The 24,907-nt window shown below is 38.8% G+C and overlaps 1 protein-coding gene and 1 non-coding gene across 6 annotated transcripts in view; both read left to right on the forward strand.

Annotated features, from left to right (window-relative positions):
* Positions 1 to 24,907, forward strand: part of GPC3 (glypican 3) — a 531,061-nt gene that overhangs the window by 118,167 nt on the left and 387,987 nt on the right. For 3 of the 5 annotated variants that reach the window (XM_081563858.1, XM_081563854.1, XM_081563855.1), the window contains one exon: positions 8,375 to 8,536. The exons of 1 other annotated variant lie outside the window; for it this stretch is intronic. In XM_081563858.1, coding sequence (XP_081419984.1) covers positions 8,375 to 8,536 — 162 coding nt within the window. The remainder of the gene's footprint in view (positions 1 to 8,374; positions 8,537 to 24,907) is intronic. One more of the 5 variants, XM_081563857.1, reaches the window with a different exon arrangement.
* Positions 5,041 to 5,113, forward strand: TRNAE-CUC (transfer RNA glutamic acid (anticodon CUC)). Its single transcript has one exon. It is a non-coding gene; the product is annotated as a tRNA-Glu (tRNA).

Below are 24,907 nucleotides of genomic sequence, written 5' to 3' on the forward strand. Positions count from 1 at the left end.
TTTGGATGGCAAATTGACTTGTCCTCTGTTTTTTAAAAAAACCTTTTAAAAATGGTTGATATGATTTTTTTTTGGTTCATTAGTAGAGCAATCTGCACTTAATCCTTTGGATGATTCTAATAGGCATCTATTATTTTCCCAATAAGTCATGAAGCAACCAGTTTTGGATATCATTCATTTCTTTGCTTAGTATTACTTTAATGGTAATATTGCATTATTATTTTTAGCACAACATACCTTTGTTAGCAAAAAAATCTGCTGTTCATAAAGCAGACCTTGGCAATAAAATATGTCAAATCATCACATACACACATACACACATACACACATATATATGGGAAAGATTTCAATTTTCACTGTTACTGAGCCCTGACGATTTATTCTCTTCTGTTGCTGTTTGAATATGTTCTATCTGCTTTTAGAAAAGTATGAGGATAAAGGTCTACATTAATATTTCTTCTGTTCTTTAGTGTGTTTTTAAATGTGATTTTTAACAATTTATAGTCATTAGCTAAAATTGCAGTGTAGTAAAATAACCAACATGTAGAACATAATAAAGGTAATTACAGAATCAGAGGGCTGGAAGTGACCTTGAGGGGTTATTTCGCCCATTTCCCAATTTCAAGCTTTAAGACTAATCTTCCTAGACAGCACCCTTCATCATATTATGTCTCTGCTTGAGACTCAACTGGGGTTCTTTATTGTCTGTACAGTCAAGCTCATAGTCTTTTAACTCCATTCCAGGCCTTTCAGACTCTGGCCCCTCTTGTCTGGTAAGCTAGCTACACCCCAGAGTCTAGCTTTTCTCCAGACAGGTTAGTCTTGCCCCACTATTCCACTGGTGCCAAACACATTTCCCCTATTAGCTTCATCTTTGACTGTTTAGCTTAAGCCCCACCTCCTCCTGGAAGTTTTGTTTGACCCCTAGAGCCTCTGATGAGCATTTACGTATATAGCAAATGTTGTCTCTATTTCATATTTTAAAAAATCAACTGTATTGAAATATAATTTACAAATAACAAAGTACATTTTGAGTGAAGAATTTACTGAGTTTTGACATTTATATACCCATGTAACTACCACCCCGATTAAAATATAGACTATTTCCATTCCCTCAGAAAATATACTGCATATTTTTTCACCTAACCATATATCAGCTTTAACTGTTCTCTAGCTATTTTTGTGTGTGAAAGTCTGGTCTCTTAGCGTGAATTTATTTTTTGTTTATTTTAATTTTACTTAACATATATTGAATATTTACCTTGTACCAAGTAGGCTAAGAGCTTCATATGCATAGTTACTCAGTCCTTGCAACAACTTCGCAGGGTAAGTGCTGTTGATAATAAGGATTGAAAAACCATGTATAGGTTAAATAATCCATCTTTGCTTGCAAGCTGGTAAGTGGTGGGGTTAGGACTAAATTGTAAACTACTTGACTAGAGGGGCCGTAAGTGTTTTGCTCTTTCCTGCCTACTAGTCTCTTACAATGATGTAAGGCCGTTAAAACTTACTGACTTAGAATAAAATCTGATAGAACAGATGCATTTAAACAGCCTCATACACAGTGTTCACTGTCCCCTTCCAATTAGGGACCAGGCTCAGGCCGGGAATGGGGTCTCCAAGTGAATGTGGTGCTGACGTCCCAGTACTGGCAGAGGTGGCTAAGGGAATCCAGAGCAGTCTAAAATGTTAAGTCTTTGAATGGAGCTAAAGAAAGACCAAGAACTAGGCCCGAAGGAAAGAGTCTGTGTTATGGGTCAAGAAGGTAAGGCTGGGGAACTTCACTGCTGGTAGAGTAGCTAAGACTCCATGCTCCAGGGCAGGGGGCCCAGGTTCACTCCCTAGTTGGGAAACTAGATTCCACATGCCACAACTTAAGAGTTCGTATGCTGCAACTAGAGATCCTGAATGTAACTAAGACCCAGGACAGCCAGATAAACAAATAAAAGAAGGCAAGGCCATAGGTAGCCAAACCTAAGAGATCCCTTTACACAAGAGTACACAGGAGGGAGCCTGCTGTGTGGACCTCTTGTGATTTAGCCTCTGGAAGGGAAAGTAACTGGTAAAGGTGCCCAGCATGGATACACATGGGAATAATCCTCCAGAGAAGAGCTTCCATAACTCAAATATCCCTTCTCAGTTGGAAGACCCAGAACTGGACCCAATGTGCAAGCAGGACATTGTCTCAAAATAACTAGAAATAAATTACTTTATAGTTTCTTCAAGTGAAGCATCTATTTGTGAATCTTCAAGGTATTTGGAAATTGATTTTTGTGGTATTTTAAAATATTTTTCAAAGATCAAAGTTAAGCATACAGATGTAACATTTTCAGGGTTGTCTATCTCCACTCCTCCTTTTTCTATCAGACAGAAAGTTCTTTACTAGTGCTCTCAGACTGCAGCCCTCATTAATCACCACTACATGCACAGGGCTGGCTGAGATCGACAGAGCATCCCAAAGGAGATGGGAGTCATTTTCTGCTCTTCAGGAACTCAAAATCTAGGAGAGGAGATTATAGTATGAAGGTACTTTTTAATCCTCCAAAATAAATGGGAACTAGCAGCCCCATAATGACTTCAATTTTTTTTTTTTTTTTTAGCATCTGGGAATGCAAGTTATTAAGCCCTAAAGAGTTGAACCTTTGTGACTCATTTGAATAGTCAATTGCTAAGTCTTCTCCTTATCTCCATCCCAGGCTATACTGCTTGTCTTTAGTCCCATTTCCCAGCTGAATTCCATTTAAAAAAAAAAAATGAGCACCTCTTCGATGAGTGTGGCCCGCGGTTACTTTTCTTTCCCGCTTAATAAAGGAGCACTTTTCCCTTAACCTTCTTTTGTTCCTGACATACTTAAAGAATGCTTTGCTACTTACTATGTCTTTTGTAGGTTGCATCTTATTTCTTGAATTGGCCTTTCTGCTTTTATTCACACAAGTGTGTACCAGTTCTCAGTGTGCCTCCTCAGTCATCTGCCCTGGGTTTTACTTTTTATTCATCCCACTTGGCATTTGGTTCCCAGAGTAATTCTTTGTTTTGTTGATGAGGATTCCCCTCTAAATTCTTTCTGTATTTCTTTCTGTTTTGCACATTCTTTCTGTCTTGTTTCTTTCCTGTGCTTGTTCATGCATTAAAATGGTTATATTTCATTGTTGTCATTTAATTTAGGTATGTCTAGCTCTCCTGGCCCACTGTTCCTTATGCTATCATGTACTGAGGCTTATTTTAACCTGGGCCGTGAGTTATATGAAACTTACTTAAAAGAAAATGTTTTTCCCTTTGGCATTTATTTCTCTCCTTCGTGGTTTGGAAATTCTGAATTCTTATCAGTTTATAGATGTTTTATTTCCTCAAATCTGTAGCTCACTCTTAGTCCCCAGATCAATTGTACTGGCTTATTGATTAACCCGGAGAAGGCAATGGCACCCCACTCCAGTACTCTTGCCTGGAAAATCCCATGGACGGAGGAGCCTGGTAGGCTGTAGTTCATGGGGTCGCTAAGAGTCAGACATGACTGAGCGACTTCACTTTCACTTTTCCTGTTCATGCACTGGAGAAGGAAATGGCAACCCACTCCAGTATTCTTGCCTGGAGAATCCCAGGGATGGCGGAGCCTGGTGGGCTGCTGTCTATGGGGTCGCACAGAGTCGGACACGACTGAAGCGACTTAGCAGCAGCAGCAGCATTGATTAACCAGGCAGTGATAAGTTGGAGGGAGGAAAAATATTGCTATATATACATTTTTTATATTTGGATATAATAAGTACCTTTCTTCATGACATCTGACATGTTTTCCCATAAGTTCTCATTAAAGATTTTAGGCCTTTAAAGATTTTGGCTAAACAAATTCTTGAGGTAGTGGGAGTCTGTACAATGATGAGACTTGATCAACTCAGGGAACGGTTACCCCTATGCTTACTCTAAGTTACTTTGTGAATTATCATATTAAGGCAAACCAAATTGGGGTCATGGTAATTTAAAGAGCCATTCCTGGGCTTTTGTTGATACATCAAGTGGCAGTTTGTTACCTTCTAGTAAGGCGCTCAGGGCACTTAACAAAGAAAAACTATGAGCCCTATTATTTTATGACTCCCACAGGTTGGAGCTGGTGGGAGAAAAGCAGTACTAACAGCCACCCTGTCAAATAAACTCCACCATTCTTGAAAACTGGAAATCATCACCAGTGGAAATTTAGAAACACAAAGAGTTTATCTATAACATTTAATTTTAAGAATGTATGCAAATAAAGGTATTTTAAACACACACTACTTAGGTATCAGTTTACTAAGAAAATAAATTAAACCTTGCTAAATGGACAGGAACTTGGTATAAGGAAATTGCCTGCTATGTAGGATTTTTCATATCTACACATCTGTCCCAACTACCCTTGTTTAAATCTAGATTAACCACATGTCCCCAAGGGGACTCTTTCCTTTCTCGGTCCAGTAAACTGCATCAGTTTCTACTTTTAGAAAAGCATTACATTTTGTAACTTCATATAGAAAGAACACCATGAGCTAGAGAACTCTGTTGGGTTTTTTTTCCTGAAGATAATAATAAAGCCTTTGAGCTTAGACCCTATTTAAAATTGGTTTAAGGCTTGTATATGAGATTGACATTTATAGGAGATAAATCTGAACTCTGTGTCTCCGGACCCCAAATTGTATTTTTACACATTAAATATCACCTTTCCATCCAGTACTATAAATCGCAGTGCTGGATTAGGTTCGGTGATACATATTATCTGTGCTCTCCTTCACTACTTTTGTCAGCAGCTCCCTTGAGGAGGGGGAAGTGGAGAGGCTGGAGTCAATACTGTGAACTCCAACAGTGATGTCATGTGAGGTTGAACTTGATTAATTTCATTCCTAAATTAACAAAACTTGGACACATACATTAAGGCCGTGATTAACTGGAATTCATAGGGAAATGAGCCATTGTAATAATCAATTTTCTGATAACTTATGGCTAATTAATCCCCCCCTACCAAAAACAACACCTCAGGTACTGAAAAGCTGTCTAAAATGTCTGAATATGGGGACTTCCTTGGTGGTCCAGTGGCTAAGACTCTGCACTCTCAATGCAGGGGGCCCAGGTTCAACCCCTGGTCAGAGAACTAGATTCCCACATGTCACAACTAAAGATCCCACATGCTGCAATGAAGATCGAAGATTCCCTGTGCAGCAAGCAACTAAGACCCAGCATAGCTAAATAAAAAATAAATATTGAAAAAAAAGTCTGAATATGCTTTCTAGCCTCACTTCAGTAAGATTTGATGTTTATTATGAAACTTTACTTTGCCAGGGCTTCCCAGGTGGCACAGTGGTAAAGAACTGGCCTGGGTTGGGGAGATCCCCTGGAGAAGGGAATGGCAACCCACTCCAGTATTCTTGCCTGGAGAATCCCATGGACAGAGGAGCCTGGTGAGCTACAACCCATGGGTTTGGAAAGAGTTGAACACGACTGAACACACATACACTTACGTTACTTTGCCAACTACACCCCCAACTTTTGGGGTGTCCCCCCTCTGGGGGATATCCCATATAAATGTTTTGTCAACCTAGCTAATGATGTTGCTTTATTGCACTCATTTATATGCACTAGGTATTCATCTCTTAACCCCTTTAGACAGTCCACGTTTCTCTTGTTGAAAGCTGTACCTATGTAGCACACAGTGCTTGGCACATAGAAGATATGTTATCCTGGGTCCTCTGAGAAGCAGATGTCAACTAGATGTGCAAGAAATTTATTGGGGAAAACACTGGGGAAGGAAATCAGCAGGGAATTGAAGAATTCTGGAGAATCCATTCAACTGTGGTGTAGGTCTGACCCCTGCAGAGGAGAGAGGGAAGGAAGGAGGATTGAGTAGAAAGGATGTAAACTGCAGGGCAGTTTTAAGGAAGTTTTGTCAAGGTCAGTGGGGAGTCCTCAAGCCAAAATGCCTGCTCAGTCATTGGCTGGGAGCAGCCCCTAAGGTTAGTAGCATAGGTATAACATGGCAGTGAATGCAGAGTGCAGCAGCTGGGGTCATTAGTCAGTTATACACCCTGCGGCAGGAGGTCTGAGATACCCATGTTCATGGCCACTACAGAAGGAGCTCAACAAATGCTTATTGAAGGGAAAGTTTGAGTAAAACAGGAATTACAGAAGAGGGGGATTAGACTTAAATATTCATTGAGCCCTAATATTTGCTACTACTGGTTGCTGCTAAGTCGCTTCAGTTGTGTCCGACTCTGTGCGACCCCATAGACGGCAGCCCACCGGTCTTCCCCGTCCCTGGGATTCTCCATGCAAGAACACTGGAGTGGGTTTCCATTTCCTTCTCCAGTGCATGAAAGTGAAAAGTTCAAGTGAAGTCGCTCAGTCATGTCCGACCCTCCGTGACCCCATGGACTGTAGCCTACCAGGCTCCTCCGTCCATGGGATTTTCCAGGCAAGAGCACTGGAGTGGGGTGCCATCGCCTTCTCCGGCTAGTACTGGTAGAGGATATAAAATTATGGAACTCCCTCCTGTTTCTCGCTTCTCTTCAAACGTCACCTTGTGAAAGAAACCATCCCTGATTACCCAATATAAATAGAATCATCCCTGCAGCCACCACATCCCCTATGTCCCTTAGTTTGTTTCTTAAACATTAAAAAATCAGCAGCTTTATTGAAGTTTAATTGACATACCACAAATATTTTAAGGGTACCCTTTGACAGTCTGACATATGCCTACAGCCATGAAACAGTCATCACAATCAAAATAACGAGCATACCAGTCACTCTCCCAAATTTCCTCACTCTCATCCCCTCCTTGCCCTCCATCTCCCCCAACAACCACTGAACTGCTTTCTGTCACTATGAATTTTCACTTTCTAGGTGGAACCATACAGTAGGTAATATTCAAATTGGGTTTCTTTTTCCCAGCATAATGTTTTGGGGGTACATCCGTGTGGTGGCATGTATCAATAGTTTGTTTCTTTTTATGGCTGAGTAGTATTCCATTGTGTGTATATACTACAGTTTGTTTTCCCTTTACTTAGTTTCTTTTTTATCTGTAGTATTTATCACTACTTGACCTTACATATGCAGTTTGTTGTCTCCCAGAATATAAGCTCCACAGGGGCAAGGATGTTACAGGACTGCTATATCTGCAGTGCTTGGCACATAGTGGATACCCAATAAAACATTTGTTGAATGACTCTTACTCTCACGGCTTCAATTTTCTTTCACATACTGATGACTTTCATGGATACAGGAATGTGTTGAGTCACCAGTCAAGAGCAGAAAACAGCAAAAGGGGTTTTTATCATTGGGAAACTTGGTAGATGGTAATTGTTAACTGAGATACAGAATACAGGAGACTTGGTGTTTGTGCTTCTGGGATATATTGAGTTCAGTCTAGGGTATGCTGAATTTGAGATTCCCAAAGAGTAGTTTGAAAATGTGGGATTTTGGAGCTGAGAAGAGAGGTGAAGTCAGGATTAGAGAGTTCAGCAGTCATAGGAGTTATATCAGATCATCAGGGTTGAGAGAGATGCAGAATGAGAAAGGGAGTCAACAACATTTGTGTGTTAGGCAGAAGACTAGGAAGCAAGAAAAGACAGATAAAAATAGCCATAGCAGTAGGGGGTTGTATGTAGGTGTAGGGGATGTGTGGGGTCAGAGTAGGTTCACTAAAGCAAGGGATGGGGAGAGTTTTAAATAGGGATTGGTTTACTGTGAGGACTGCAAGGTGTCACATTGAATAAGGACTGAGAAGAAAAGGTTCTGATTCCCTAATTTTGGAATAATCGAGAAGATGATTCATTTGGAAAATCTTTATCAAGATACAAAAATAAAAAAGTATTCTGCATCCCTTGGGAGGTGGTGAAGAGGTGGCTCAGAAATTCAGAGGAACAAGAGTTTGGCATTTGTGATAGAGCTAGAATTGTTGGAGTTGTAAGGCATTTGGGGGATTGTCTGCATGTTAATGTTAGCACGGGATTGGTCAGACATACATTTCACTTGGAAATCATAACTGGAAGTTTTAAAATTGCTTCTTGGTTGTGTTCTCATTCATAAATTATAGTCATGAAAGAGAAACTGTAGGAGTGAAGACTGATCTTTTAACAGGCAAATTAAATATTGGTGTTCAATGATGTATACTTTGTGCTATAAATTAGTTTATGCAGAATTTATGAGTCAAACCTAGGCAATTAGGCAATAAGTTCTCATGGTTATTCAAAAAGATTCAGTCATAAGGATAACGGAGAAATCAGGGATTATTTAAGATAAACTGATTTTAAATAATCAAGATTTTACTGTATTTTAAAAGAAATGCATCGTTTCGCTGTATTTGCCTTGTGTGTGTAACATTTTGCTTACTGAAACATGAAAAACTTATTTGTTTCAGGATCAGATTTGCAAGTGTGTCTCCCCAAGGGCCCAACATGCTGCTCAAGAAAGATGGAAGAAAAGTATCAACTAACAGCACGATTGAACATGGAACAACTGCTCCAGTCTGCAAGTATGGAGCTCAAGTTCTTAATTATTCAGAATGCTGCAGTTTTCCAAGGTGAGTTCTGGGCATTATTTGAGATGTGCTGTGCAATGGCATCATTATTTGGGCACTGGGCTTTTCACATGCTAAGTATAATTTAGAAATTACCATTCCAGTATTAATGCTTGATATAAAAACCTCCCAGTGAGAGATTCTGGTTAAGGAAAAACATGGTTTTTAGAGAAGCCACATTACAATCGTTGGAAAGGTGGGTATTGTCAAAAATCATTGTCCAAGGACATTCTGTTTACCTGTATGGAAAGGATGTAAATCTCTGAAGAAAGAGTAAATGGTACTTTTTCTCCACTAGCCCATTAAACTTGTTTAAAACACAAAAAAGTTTACTTAAATACCAGTTTTCTGCACAAGTTAGCTGGATATTTGTGGAACATGCACAAACTCTTTCTGACCACTGGGACTATTTTCATTTAAGAGGGAGAAACTGGCTTAATGGCTCCACATTTTCTCATCTGTGTGAGTGGCTATCTTTCCTCTCTTTCTGAGTCTCAGTACTGACTATGTCTGTGTATAACTGTAAAGGATAGCTAGGATGATGATGATAGTGGTGATAGCAAATATGTGTGTAGCATTATGTGCTAGGCACTCTTTTAAGTGTTTTACATATATTAACTCATTTAATCCTCACAGTAAACCCTATGAAGTAGGTGGTATTATTAGTTTCCCCATTTTATGGATGAAAACTCAAGGCACAGAGTGGTTAAGTAACTTGCCCAAGGTCATACAACTAATACATGGGGAAAGTAGGATTTGAGCCTAGACAGCCTGACTCTCCTAGCGTTTGCTTTTAGCTGTTTCACTACACCACTTTCTGTGAAGGAGAGTTAATTATGGATATTGGAGGTTTCTTCTATCCTTCCTTAAGCAGATGGAATGAGCTGCCTTCTTGTCCTGCAAGGAGAGAATTGGGGTCAGGTGAAAAAAAGAACCCCTTCTGACTAACTGGCATTCAAAATATTTTGATTTAGAGCACCTTTATAAGAATTAACCTGTTTGAATTGTAAGGTGGGCTGATGATAGCTTATTTTGTCTATTGTAACAAAATACGTAGAATTAGCTAAGAAAATTATTCAAATTAGCTAATAAAACATACATTCACAACAGTTTCTTGGATCAAAGCCTCAGGGGACATTGGGCTGATTGTATGAAGTATAATACACAAGCTTGAAGTATTTGTTAAAGCTATTTATTTATGCAGTCAGACTCTTGTGAAGAGTTTGTTGAGACTAACAATTTGGCAAAAGAATGAATAATTTAAGCTCATTTTAAAAATACATGTACCATTCATGTACTTCTTAAATTAGTTTTGGAGCTGATCGGTTGGGTGAAAGTGGGGTGATGAGAAGTGATGTGACACCGACAATCGAGTCGAAGTAAGGCTGAATGTTACTCTGTGGGGTGTCAAGGTGCTTTTCTAGAATGTAGTATTTGTGATTTGTTTCATTCCTGGAGAAACCAGGCTCACAGATGTTATCTTGCTACCTTTTCCTGCCTGGAGCGGGGTGGTGGCATGATCACACTGGTATTGTAGTGCAGAGTAAGCTGATGTGGCTGTCCATCTGAGGACCTTGCATGTCAGCATTCATATCTCCATCCAGTTCTGCATTTTGCATGCTGTGTTTTCTACTTCTGGAACAGCACAAGAGTAGGAGAGAAAGTTTTGACAAGATTTTGGATTAGCTTCCAACTGTGGCTGCTTTAGAATAGAAGCTGAACACTTGTCATGTGAATAGATGGTAGAGAGGGGGGGACAATACGTATTAGTTGTCCTCTGTCTCGCGCCAGTGCGCACACACACACACACACACACACACACACACACACATCATTTCTCAAATTGTGGGGACAGGCAGAAGGACAACCCTAGCAAAGGAGCCTGAAGGCAACTGATGTGTAAACTCATTGCTGCTGCCACCTTCTCAAGGCTGGTGCCTTGTCTCCATGTGTAGTCATTTGGTATCTGTTTCATTCTGTCTTCTTATTCCTTTCCTGCTTATTTTTTCTTAGAAAAAATAAACCCCAAAAGAAAAAATAAAACATGGTCCTAGACCTCAAGGCAATTATACCATGCTTGTAGAGACATCGCCCCAAATCTTTTCTGTACGATTGTCCCCTTGTTTGGAGAGACAAGACTACAATCAGGGTCTGCTACAAGATGATGTATTATTAATTACTGAGAAAAAGAGTATCTCCTTTTTTTTCTTATGACTACTTAGTATTCCAATTAATTTAAGTTGGGAGCACAGTTGCTTTTTCTCTAAAATACACCCCATCCCCAAGATTCTGGTAGAACAATTTATTGAGAAACTTGTTCCAATACTTCACTCCTGTGAAATTTGATGTGAGCTGTTTTCACCACATGAAGTTGAAGAAAACACATCTTGATCTTGGCCTACATCCACAATCTCTTTAGGATTCCTTCACTAGTCCACATTGGGGGTATTAAGCAGCGAGTGCATTCTGCAAATATGTGCATAGTTCCACGAGCAATCCTTACTGCCTCGATTTGGAGTTTATGTCTTCTTTCGCAGGAATCCTTTGCCCTCATAAATGAGCCTGGGGCCCTTTGCTACAGTGGTTGGAATGCTCTACTGCTAATGTTGTTTTGATAATGATTGAAGCATTAAAAAAGTTGTTCTTTATTTTCAATCTTTGCATTGCCTCGTTTCCTAAATTTCATTTACTTTGATGTGCTAAGTAAAATGGGGCAGCACAATCGTTTTTGGTTTCTGCTTAATTAATTCTTTTTGAAAAACCCCTTCACTTAAAGTAGATTTCCTTTTCTCTTTTTCTTCTCCACTACCTAATAATGATGATGATGATGATGATAATGATAATAATAATAGTGATAGTGACAGTTAGTTAAGTGCCTACTATATGATGCTTACTTTTATATAATCATGTCTCATTCAATTTTCCCAGCAGCCCTATGAAGTTCATACTGTAATCATCTCCATTTTACAGATGAGGAAACTCATTGATGCCCAGCTTTTTCCAAGCCACCATGTGACATGGTTTTCCTTGTTCTTAGTGTGCTTGAGGTAAAACAAAATTAAGAAGTTGTAGGATTTGTGGTCCTTGAGAAGAAAAATGGGATAGAATTCTGAATTTTTCATCATAGCTCCACCACCTCTATACCTTCAAACCTTGAGTTCTGCTTTCTTTGTAGAATTTTAACCTTGTATGGGAAGATCCCCTGGAGGAGGGCATGGCCACCCACTCTAGTAGTCTCGCATGGAGAATCCCATGGACTGAGGAGCCTGGCAGGCTGCAGTCCATGGGGTCGCAAAGAGTTGGACACAGATGAAGTGACTTAGCACACACACACCATCAGGAAATATTTGGGGTGTGTCCAGGTTTTTTCTGTATGTTAGAGGATTCCATCTTCCCCAAGTTACCACTGACTTGGAGTGAGAATACTCTTCAGAATGTAGCAACACTTTGCTTTTCTGGAAGTTGCCTCTCTCACAACTGGAAGTCTCTCTATCAGAGAGGAGAAATGGTGGATAAGCAGAAAACACCTCTGTGAACCTAAAATGAAGCTCTTGCTTATGTAGTTGACTTATCTGAGAGCTCCTGGGTCCTTGTTCAGAGCCTACTACTGTTCTGCATTTATGCACAGTCTTTACAAACTGATTTTCTAGTTTTCTAGTCACTAGTAGATAAGCAGTTAACTAGAAGTGTGTTTTGAAAGACTGCCAAAGGAAAGTACATATGAGGAGCAAGAAGTTAATGAGTGACAGAAAGAGTAGAGGACATAAAAGTGACTCAAGCACTCATTGAATGTGGCAGCTGGGAGCATCTTATAGAGGGTTGTATTGCTACGTGCCTCATAGCCCCTCGGTTATAGTAGATCCAACAACTAATGTCCCTAGTGATGGCTATGAATCAATAAGGAATGATCAAGTTATGTTCATTTTTTGCCCCTGAATATTTCCATTTTGAATGGCTAAAAATATTTTTGGTGCTGAAAGGCAAAGGAGGACATGCTGGACTTGGAGTCAGAAAAATCTAAATTCTGGTTCTATGTTTATGGGCTTTATGACTTTGAGTGGTTATTTAGACTCTAATAGCCTCAGTTTTCTTATCTGCAAAATGGAGACAAAATGGAGAAGTCCTGCTTCGCTCAGGAGTAGAGGTAATGTCCGCGAAAATGTCTTGAAAACTCTAAAACACTATATACATGCAATATTAGCTAGACAGTTTATTTTTGTGGCTGCTTCACCCCACATGGGCCAGATAAATGATGCATTACCATTTCAGACAGTAACCTAGATAAAGCTGGAGTTCCTGATGTAATTCAACAACTTTTGCCAGATGTAAGTGATGCTGAAGCAGCTCTAGTGCACAGGTGAGAGATCACTTAGGCAAAGGACCCTTTGAAAGAGAGGTTTATTTTATGCATTCATAGATATGAAGCTGCGCTGTGTGAAATGCCAATACTTCCATGAGCAATCCTCTTTTTCAGCTTCTGAAATCTTCTCAGAAGGCCCCTACCTGGTATATTTTACACACAAATGAGAGGCTAGATCGCAAAGGCATTGTTGTGTTCAGGTCATGTTTTCATTGCATTTTCTGGTCCATTCTATCAGGGCAGGGAGGAAGAGAAGCGCTGTCTTCATCCAGTGTTGGAAGCCTTTCTCCTACCTGTTCTCCATGGGAGAGATGAATGGGGCGGGGGCAGTGCTTTGTGCTTCTTTTCTTGCTCCTCTCCCTTATTTTCCATTTCCATCTGCTCTTCTTTTTTTATTCTGTCAGATTCCTGTCTCTCCCACTCCCCCCTAAATAAAATTGTCCTTGGTTAGAACACCGTTTTCCATCAGCTCAGAGCAATTTCTCGTCATTTCTGCTTGAGATAACTGTTTAGGGACATTATTTAAGCAAAGCTTTTTTCCTTCACAGTTAATATGTGACTAAGTAATTGCTTGAATGTTGATAAACATGTTTTTGAGATTCAATCATTTGTTAATTTAGTTTTTATAATGTGGTGGGGGTTTTAAGTGAGTACTGAGCAATTTTTCTCCATTTCACACTCTTTTTTTCCTCCTGCCTAGTCTGACAGTTCTCCTGCCCATGCTGAGCTACAGTGAGTCCTCGGCACAAACTGTGGGCCATTCTGTCACAACCCTTTCTTTTTCGAAAACAACATACAGGAGACAATAATTACACTGATGTCTAATCAGGACTTAATTCATTTGCCAGGACCAAATATAATAACATTAAACTGAATCGGAGAATTTTAGGAACGTAGACCATGACCATGAGTGAGGTTATATATCCTTAAAAATGTAAATTATTAATCAAACCACTCATCTGTACAGCAAAGCTCTAGTAATCCCATTATAAAAGGGTGAATTTCTCATCAGAGGGCAGAAGATGCTGGCTTTAATTAGTGGACTTTTATGGTGCTAACTGAAAGAGATATTTTGGTTATAAAGTTTTTAAAAATGTGATTAATTATTACTACTATTGGAAAAACAATTGGAAACTGGGTGTTTAAAGTTATTTTGATTTTAAACTAAGAACTTTTTGGATTTAGTTCAGTTTCAAAATTCTGTGCCTGTAGCAGAGCCAGAGACGGTGCGGGTGTTGGGGGCGGGTAGAGTTGTAAATCTTTCCTGTGCCCTCTATTGATTTGGAAGTCAGTCATTAGACTGAAAACTGTTTAATAAAAGGAGCTTAGAAATATGACTCAGTGGGCAGGTGGGGACTGTTCTTGGGCCAGTAGTGGGGTGAGGAGATTATGCAGATTAACCCTTTACCCTGGCCTGTGCCCCTTGGTTCTGAACTCCCCCCTGGAGCTGCCATCATCACTGCCCACCTTCTCACTAGTGGGCCTGACAAAGCAAATTAAAGGAAATTGTCCCTGCCCTCTAGAAGCTTCCAGGAAAAATACCACTTTTGCCTGGAGTGATTACTCACTCCCCTCCCCTACTGGGATTTGTTTACTTTCTGAAAACATATGTTCCTCCTCCTCTTTCTGTCTCACTGAGTTGTACTACCTGATAGTGGAGTAATGAAGCATATGTTCCAGAGATTTGAATTCTCCTGTCAATCGAGTGGAGGTAGAAACAATTTTCCTTTAAGCTGGAAGTGGTATCACAGAAATGAAAAACACCTTTCCTTCTATTCACTGTGAGATGCTTCCAGGGGCTGCTGCACACCGTGGTACTCCTCCTTTTGCTGTCTGCTCTTTGATTCAGTCATCAGGTCTTGCTTCTTTCGTACTTCCTCCCATCTTTCCCCCACATTCTGTTCCCCTTTGCCTTCGCTGAGTCTGTCATCTCATTAATCACATACCATTGCCTTCTAGCTCTGTTTCTCTGATTTTAGTTTCAGGCTCCATCAGCTCACATCCAGGCCACCTGCAAAAGCTGAACTGGGTTTCATGTCTTTGGTCTCCTCCTTTGCTTCCCAATTCAGCAGTGGAGTGTAAGTTCAAGATGGGAGGCTCTGGGATCACTTGGGCTGGGTTTGAATGAGTCTAGGTGGCAGAGGTAGGAGATGTGGAGCTGGTGTGGAGGAGAGAAAGTTGAAGGCTTGCAGTAAGAATCAGAACCCTCCTGTCTGAATATGTATTTAAGTCAGTGAGAGGTGAATGAAAAATTTCCTGTTGTAAAGTGTTTTACTTATATTATCTCATTTAGACTTCACACCAACCCTGCAAAGTTGGTACTATTTATTATTAGCCTCATTTTATTGCTGAGGAAGTAGAGGCTTAGAGAGATTAAGTAACTTGTCTAAAGTTGCATAGCCAATAAATAAATGGAAGAGACGGGAGTTGAACCCTGGACATACAGCTCCAGAGCCTGTGCCCTTAATTACCCTGTGTTTTATAGCCACTGTATATTTTGTTTCATGGTCATGGACAATCGCCCCAGTTCTAGCTTTCTTGCATGGGAATTCTATTATATTTAACTAAGTAACGTTTGCTGAGCAAGTGTCTAGCACATCTGAAGGCAGGCAGGTGTAGGGAATTCAAAGATAAAAACTATTTCATGCCTACTTTCAAATAGCTCAAATTTCAGAAACCAAGACTTTTATACATGAGTAATTTGGGTACAAGACATCCTATGAGAAATTCAGTAAGAAAAATGTTAGCAAGTTTCTCTATAGGGGTTAGGAATGGATCCAGGTTTTTTAAGGCTCAAAGCTTACAGAATTTGAAGGCCCTGTTAGAAAAAGGAGACAAATGTGCAAAAACAAAATGCCTGTGGTTCTTCTAGAAGAAGGCTTGCAAGTGTGGGTCCCTGTAGTTTGTTTCATTAATTTCATAGGAAATTCACCTCTGTATGGGGCTGTGGGGTTGGAAGAGATTAATTTCAACCAGAGGGCAGAGATTCTTGGAAGAGATTGCCTGTATGAATTCTCCAGACAGATGTGGCTCTTGATCAAAGAGAAGGGCCAGTGAGGGAGTTAGGTAAATCAGTACACATCTTTCTGTAAATTTAAACTAAACTTTAAACGTTATTAATTGCCTACTAGATACAAGTCTTTCTGGACTCCCTAGCTAGCCCTTTGGAAAGTTAGTCATCCCTTTGGAAAGGGCAAAACACCTAGGCAAGAAGCAGGAGGGGCGTAATGAGATGGGCATGTGCTCTGGCTTCAGGCAGACTGGAATCTAAGTCCCAGCTCTCCTACCTCCTCTCTTTGTAACCAAGGGCAAGTCACTTCTCTCTGAGCCATGAATTAAAGAGGGTTAAATCTAGTGAGGATGGAAGAACTCAGCTCTGTGCTGGTCTAGAGGAACCAAATGCATGGTAGCTGTTGTTTTTTGTTATTCCTTCTCGTACATTTATAAGCATAACTGTGTATGAAATATAATACCTGCTTTGCAGTATTGAATGTCACATACCTGGCACATATCCATTAAAAATGCTTTTCATGTTATAATATCATTTAATTAATATTGCAGTGCTCTAATATACCCACTCATAATCTTGTCATTCAGAGAAAACTATGTTTTCAGAAAATAGCGTTTCTGTGTGTTTTCATTCTTTCTCTGTGTGTATGTGTATACTTAAGACTAAAGAGTATACGTTTTCTCCATAGTCCCCTAGTGGTCTGAATGAGTTAATGTAGCCTCTTGATCTAAGTAGCAATGGCAGACTCTAATTTCATTGGGTTGATTAGGAGAGGAAGGAGAACAAAAATGATGAAATCAGGATGTTTATCTTGCTTCCCTCCTTTGGTTGAAGTTCTTTAGCATTAGTACTGGACTTGATTAGCTGAAATGTAATTATCAGATTAGACCAAGTTCTACTGTATTCTCTCACCTGGGATCCTTTGTTTTTTCTTTCTAGCACTTACCGAGTTGATAGTGATATATAATGGTTATTTTATTAACACGCATCTCCTTTACTAGAGAATAACCTCTCTGAAGGTGGGGCTTATGTATATTCTACCTCAACCCTGTATCCCCCAATGAGATAGTGGACACTCAGTAAATGTTTCAGAAACATGCACATACACACACAATTAAAATAAGTAATATTAATAGAAGCAGGTTACTGTCTCTTCCACTTCCTCTGCAGTCACTACCACAATGACCAGATGGACAGAAAAGGATAAGCTATTGCCTACAGCATTTATTCCTAGGTTTTGAAGTCTACTCAGATATAAGATCTTAAAAGTCTAGATAGTGGATTGATGCTTGCCCATTGAGACAGAATGTCTTATGTTTACCTGAGCCTCTGCCTCTGTGTCTAGCCTCACCATTTCCTGGCTGGTCTTTTCCTCCAGTATAACCTCTTCACAGAGAACTGAACAAAGTGCAAAGCCAAAGATGTACATCTTGTGACCAAGAATAACAAGAATGGTGGCATCTATCAGCTTTTCCAGATACACTCTTCTATGTCATTCTTGATTACTGTGGGCACTTTCAAATAATACAGCAAACTTTGTTTGAGAATATTCTTTTTTTTAAAAATAAGTTTTTAGTATACAAATGAATATACATGTTTATTAGATAAAATGAAAAAAAAAAACACAAAGAATTGAAGCAGTAGAAAATAAAATGACCCACATTCTATCCCCCAGAGGATAACTACTATTAATGTTTTAGTATATAATTTAACATACTTTTGTTCAGTATAGTACAAATATAGATATGTATATATTTTAAAAATGGATTACACTGCTTTTTCAAGTAATGCAATATAACCATCTTTCCATGTAAATATTTCTATAATATAATAGCAATAGAATATTTAGAGGCTACCTAGTACTTAGTCATGCTGTTTTCTCTTATATGTTATTAATCCAACCCTCTCTATTGTTAGAAATTTAGGTTGCTTTCAGTAGACCATAGTAAAATAATGTCCATGTAGATAAGTATTTATGCATATCTTTATTTCCTTAGGATAAATTCCTGGAACTGGAATTGCTCGGTCAGGGGCTTATGCAGTTTTTAAGGTTTCTCACATTTATTGCCTATTTGATTTCCATTAAGTTGTATCTCTTCTCACTCTTGCTAGCAATGTATGAATGAGCATTTTCCTGACCATTTGTCCTTTTAGAATAACCCCAGTTTAGGTGAAGAAATAGTACTCTTTTCTCATCAGGAAACTTTGTTGATCATTTGTACTTTTTATTTTGTGATTTTTCTCAGTAATATTCTTTCATCATTTAAAAAATTTAGCTATTCATTGTTCTTATTGAAATGCCCTTTTCTTATTGATTTTTAAGAGCTCTTTATATATTCAGGATCATAGCCCATTTTATATGTTATAAATTGATTTTACTGATTTGTTAATTCAATATTCATTTTTAATGGTGCTTTAAAAACACTTCCAGTCAAATGTATCAATATCTTCCTTAGGCTTTCAATATAGCCTTTGGATTTTGCCTAATTGATATTAGCCTTTGATACGTTCTGTTTCCTATTCTGACAGTAGCTGTGTAAGAATTGGTAAGTAATTTAAAGTGTCTGAATTTGTTTTTTTATGTGTGTGATAACACCCGATCTACCGACTTGCCAGAGCTTTTGAGGACCAAAAGAGGTAATGTATGTAAAAATGCTTTGAAAAGTTTAAAGGATTATTGTTGTTATTATTCAGTTATCTTTGATACTGACCATTAGTCTGAATGAGTTCCTGTTTATAGTACTGCTATCAGCATTGCCTTTTTTCCCCTGTGGATTTGAGACCTTTCTGACCATTTACTAGGATATAATCTTGGTCTAGAATTGCACTGGAGTCTGTGCTCTGGTAGCTGGAAAGGCCCTGGGAGGGTGGTGAAATGCTGCCTGCCACCAGTCTCGGCCTGGAGCATGGATTCTGGGCATCCTTCCCACCTTCCCAGCTGGGAAAATGGGCCCTGGAACTATTCTTTGAAGTAATATGCGTGTTTACTCCCACATGCCCAGCCCATGAAGGGTAGCTAAAGAAACTCATTCAGTGAGGCCAAAGTGCCTGTTCCTGTCCAACAGAGCAGTAGGTGGGAGAAAACCCAAAGCCTTCTGTCCACACTGGTATTCCCCGGGGACTGGAAAAACAGTACTCTTTCTAGCAATTAACATTTGAAATGGACACACTGACCTATCAGATAAATCAGAAGTTTAGCATTGTTTTGTGGTACATATTCTGGAAAGAGTTGTTTATTAGGAAAACCTTTTTTTTTTAAAAAAAATTATGAAATGACCAGAATTCTCCCTCTCTAAATGCCAGCTTAAAAAAATCAGAGGCAGGAAAAACAATTAAGCTATCTCATGCATCAAGTAATCATTAGTAGAAAAACAAAGTATGTTCTTTCTGGCAATCTCTGCCAGATGGTTGACATGGGTGATAGTGGAAGAAGAGGCTTAAATGATACACATATTATTTCAAATATAACCTTGAAGGCTTTTGTTTGTGTTTTGATGGGAGGGGAAGATAGTGTATATTTGCATAACTTAAGCCTTCTTGAAGGTCAGAGGCCTCTGGATAGCTGGTGAGGTTAGACATTTGAACTTATCTGGGTCACTTACATGAAGGAGAAGCAAGGTTAACTAAGTTTACTGAAAGTCTCTGTGCTAGGTTTGATTAATCTTCCTTATGGTAGTGATATGGCTAGGTATTATTATCCCCATTTCACAGACGTGGAAGCTGGAGTTCAGAGCCATTAAGCAATCTGCCCAGGGCCACATAACCAGTAAGTGGCAGCATTAAGTTTCTAACTTCAAAGTCATTGCTCTTTTCATTGAGCCACACTGTCTCCCTTGGAGGTAAAAGATAAAAATAAGATTTATGAAGTGATAAAAATGATCATAGAGAGTTTTGAGAAATAGAAAGTGCTGTTAGGAATCTGTACAGTAATGGAGAAATAAACAAAATGCCCCAAGAATGGCCCCCAAATTTTATTTGGCATAAGGCTTCAAATTCCATTGATGTAAAACGATTCTCTGTAGGGACATACTCTGGCGAGTTAATTGTACCCCGAGTATTCTATGGCAGCGCAGCAGCCTTTCCTATTGCCTCATAAAGAATCACACACACCCCCTTCAGAGTTCATTTTAGTACTTTTCAGGCTGACATCTAAAGAGGCTGCTGCTCTGACAAACACAATCTGGCCAGATGTTATTATTTTGCACTACATTTAATTTCTTCCTGCCAAAGATTTAGACTTCTTTTCCCTGATAAAGATCAGGGGAAATTGTCTGGTATTTACAAAATCCCATCCAGGCGTATCTGTTACAATGTTCACTTAGCAAAGTTTATTAGATTATTAGGGCTTTAAACCCTTGGGCTCTTTCGGTATTGAAATTAAAAAAAGAAAAACCCAAACATCTTCAACAAATTTAAGTGGCATAATTAGACCCTGGGCTTGTCTTACAGGCATTTAGAATTATGAAAATGATTTAAATAGTATTTGCTTCCTGAGAAACTTGCTGAGTTTGACAGGGATGAAAGGAAGGCGGTTATGCTCCCTTGGTCTCCTGAGTTAATGGGGAAAGTGATATCTGGAACTGAAATAAATTTGCTATAGTGGTGTGGTGAAATCACTCTCATAAGTAGCTAGCCATACCACACAGGGCCTCTCTTTCTTGGCCTGGTTAAAATGTGGGCACTATAGTGTTAGAGAAACATGGGGGTCTGTCATTTCTTTGCTCATAAAATCTACTTAGAGGAAACACTTACCTGGACTCCTTGAACTCGAATTCTCTGCTCATATCTTCTATACTAGGCATATTAAGACTGTAATAGAAAGATTCAATATTTTAAAGGTATGGTTTGTACATACTTTTCCTCCAGAGATTTCAATGTGCTTTATGTTCACTGATTATATTTTCAAGCATTTCCCAGTTGAAGCTTCGTGGCACTCTTGTTATTTTTTCTTTTGTGTGAATGTAGATATTGGAGGGTTGAGAGGGTGACCTGTATTAGTCAAGATAAGGAACTCAGAACTGATCTGAAGCTTTGCCTATATGATGTACATGGGAGAGAGAAGCTAGACAGAAGCAGTCTAATTATGCTTATTTATTTGGGAAGTGGGGTGGACTGGTACTAATTTAGGCACCAGAATTCTGGACCATCAGACTTGGCATAACAAAGAGAGAGGACTGTTTAAGAACATTGACTGCAAGTGTTAATTACATATGCCAACTTGGGCACTTTCTTCCATTGTATGTTTATTTGGCATTAGACTAGGTTTTTAACAAATTATTAAAGCATAGTTCTTTAGAGACTATGTTAGAAATGTCTCACAAATAAAGCAGGACCACAGTTGGGCTTTTCCTTCTTATTTTGAAGGTGGTCAGAAGCCCGTTATATGAAAACTGGAATCATGCAAACATACATCTGTACAGTGCCGTAAGTGTAACTGTAAGTGTAGCAGTAAGTGCTGAAATGGCAGAAGTGAAGGCAAGGCAGGAGGTAAATATTTTGTAAAAATTAATGATCTAGAGTGAACTCTCATTAACTTTTGGCTCTGTTAATTTGAATATTGTGATAATTTGACTTGGACTGAAGTTTATGAAAGAATCTGCTAGACAAATTAATAGTGTATATAAGATTTGTAGGAAGGCATGTTTAACTTGCTTGAAGGACTTGAGCAAGCCCATTAATTGGGGCTGCTAATTATAATGAGCTTTGCTTATTAAAGCAAACCTGATAGAAACTCTACTTGGAAACACTTTATTAGCAGTGATTTAGAGTTACTCCAGGTATGGAAAAAAATAATAAAAAGTAGTGTAGTTTTTAAGAGAATAGATTCTGGAATAAATTGACTTTGAGCTTGAATCTTGTTACCTAAGGGAGCCCACTTAACCTCTCTAAGCCTCAATTTCCTTAAACAGGGATAATCAATAATAGGACCTAACCACATACTGTTGTGAGAAATAAATGATATGATGCTTGTAAAACTTAACTTAGAATAGTGCCTAGTATACAGCAAGTGCTCAGTAAATGTTAGCTGATGTTTGTTATTCTTGGAAAGTAGTTGTTAATCACACTTAACTAACTTAAACTATCCTTTCCTTTATCAGATCAAATTAGTGACGATGTTCCAGGACAACATCCTGCTTGTTGAGCTAGCCACTCCTAAATTTGAATAAGAGGCTCTCTGGGGACAGTAACCTAAGAAATTGCTTTCCATATTCTATAGACCAAACGTACACATGGAAAGGGATGATGACCAGATTCAAAGGCTTTTTAGTTTCCCAGGAAGGAAATTCTAATTGAGCATATTTTATGTTATAAGCCTAGTTGACCATGAGTTGAGGTTGTGAAGTCATTTTGGAGCCTGAAAAATACCAAGAGTTTATATGTCTGAATATTGTAACATTTCTAATACTATTCCTTTTCTGGTATCCTGTTGATGCTACATAAATAATAGGTGTTTGTTTTGAAAGAAAAATTGGTAAATATTGGCAAATATAAAATAGAATATAAATACCACCCAGAATCCTAACACCTAGAAGATGACCATAAGTTTTCTGGCTTTCTCTCTGCATATATTCAAATACACATATGTAGATTTTCTTACAAAAATGAAATCATACTGCACTCATTAAAAGCAATGCTGGTGATAAAGCAGAGAGCATACATGTTATTTTCAGGTATGCTTTAAAATAGGGCATTGATTGGTAATCAAGAGGTGGACTTGAACTTGAAAAATTGCATATAATTTTACATCTGAGAGTCCTTGATCTGTTTCTGTTGAGCCCAATAGAAATTCAGCACAGAGAATATGGACTCAATTATCTTTATAGGTCCATTATTATTCATATTTGATGTCTGTGTGTATAAGTGTGTGTGTGTGAGAGAAACAGAGAGAGAGAGGGAGGGAGGCAGGCAGGCAGGCAGGCAGGCAGGCAGGCTGCCTGTGTATCCTGGGTGGAGATTTCTCCCTGTTGTGTGGTCTAGTGACAAGAGCATTGGACAGGGAATAAAAAGATAGCAGCTTGTAGCTCTGACTCCATCGTGACTCACTGGATGACCTTAGGCAATTAATTTCGTTTCTCTGGGCCTTTGTTCATTTTCTCATATATGAAATGTGGGGTTAGACCAGATAATTTCTACATCTGCTTGCAGCTCAGAGAATTGGAGTTTTTTTGTTTGTAAGTCAAAGTTGCCTGTCTGCCTGGAAGAACCCGAGGTTCTGTGGAGATCTTCCTAAAGAGAGGACAATGATGAATTTCAACAGTTTCTTTGGCGCCAGATAGACCAAAGCTATAATTTTTAGCCTATCAGGCATTTGACTTTTGAAAGTGCTAAATCCTCCATTAGGAATAAATGTGGAAGCTTCAGGTTATTTATTGTTATTTACACTTTCCATTCATAACTGTCAGTGTCACAGGCTCTGTCGACATAACTGCATCAATGAGGTTAGCTTTAATCAGTTTAGTGGCGGCTAAGTCACAAATATATCAAATAGCCAATCATAATGCAGGAGTCCTCTAAAGCCTGACTGAATTATTTATTTTGTTATGATGAAAATGTCTGGGCTTTATTGGTGTTTTTTTTTTAAGAACTTGATTCGGCTTGAAGTCTAGAAGATAAAAGATCAGTGATTGTCTCTTAGATTTTTATTCTGCCTTCCTTCAAGGCTTTTCATTTTTCACAAGCCGTTGTTAACACTTTTAAGTCAAGGTGAGAGAGCTGTGATATTTTTTATCCTAAGGGTTTAAGCATATGTGAAAAACGTTTACCTTTGATTTCTTGTCCCATTTCTGTCATGTGGAAGCTGTGTGACCTTGAACTAACCACTTAACCTGTTTGAGCCTCATTTTCTTTGTCTGTAAAATGGGGATAGTCTTAGTCTTTTCTAAATCTCAAATTGTTATGAGACACAAATAAGATAATGCTTTAGTTGTCAGACAAATGTATGATAAACTTATGATTATCATTAAGTTTAGTGTTATCATTGAGGCCTTCAGTGGGTAGGTCTGACTTGATATAACAGATATTTGCATGTGTGCATATCTGTCATGTCTGACTGTTTGCGACCCCATGGACCACCAGGCTCCTCTGTCCATGGGTTTCCCAGGCAAGAATACTGGAGTGGGTTGCCATTTCCTTCTCTAGAGGATCTTCCTGACACAGGTATTGAACCCGTGTCATGCTGAAAAATTATATGGAAGCCAATTTTATCAGTCAAAACTCTTCTGTGTCTTACATTATATCGTGATAATATTACCCACAGAAAATTTTGTCCTCCAGAGGTCATTAAAAAATTAAAGGATTCAATAAATTTAAAATATACTCGGTACTAAAAAATGAGCAATATTCAAATTAAACATGTGTACTGCAAATCATATTAAATACAGTGCTACAAATATAGCTCCAGAGACTCTGAAAAGGGAAATAATTCATCATGATTCAAAAATGCTCAGGACATTTTAGGGGCTGGGTTGAGAAGGGTGGGGGAATGGGCCACTGGCAGTGGGAGGTTAGGGAGAGAAGACAAGAAGAAAAACATTTAAAATATAGTTGAACAATCCTCTCTGTGTCAACCCATACAGCTATTACCAACCCCCACTACACACATATTATTCTTTTTCCAGACATCTTTAATACAGACAGTGAAACTATAGTAGAAATGTGGCTTTGTACTTACAATACAGTTGTATGGGCTCTCTAAGAATCACTTTTGTTTTCTTTTTTTCTACCTAGCCATTCAGAGGCCCTGATTACCAGCATAACAGCAAAGAAAAGAGAAATAGTTAGACCCAAAGCAAAACACAAAGGAAGCAAGATTAGAAAATGGAGAACCATGGAGGGAGAACATCTGATTATAGTAACATGGTCACTTGTAGGGAGAAACTGTTTCAGGTTTACATACTTAATTATCTCATGTTTAAGTTGAATCATGGCTAATTAATTTTCCTGTGCTAAAGCCGATTTGCAGGTACTGAGCATGTACTAACTGAGAGTGACACTTACTGAAAAT

Source organism: Giraffa tippelskirchi, chromosome X (genome assembly GCF_054371585.1).
Source record: "Giraffa tippelskirchi isolate mGirTip1 chromosome X, T2T-mGirTip1v1.2.pri, whole genome shotgun sequence".
NCBI lineage: Eukaryota > Metazoa > Chordata > Mammalia > Artiodactyla > Giraffidae > Giraffa > Giraffa tippelskirchi.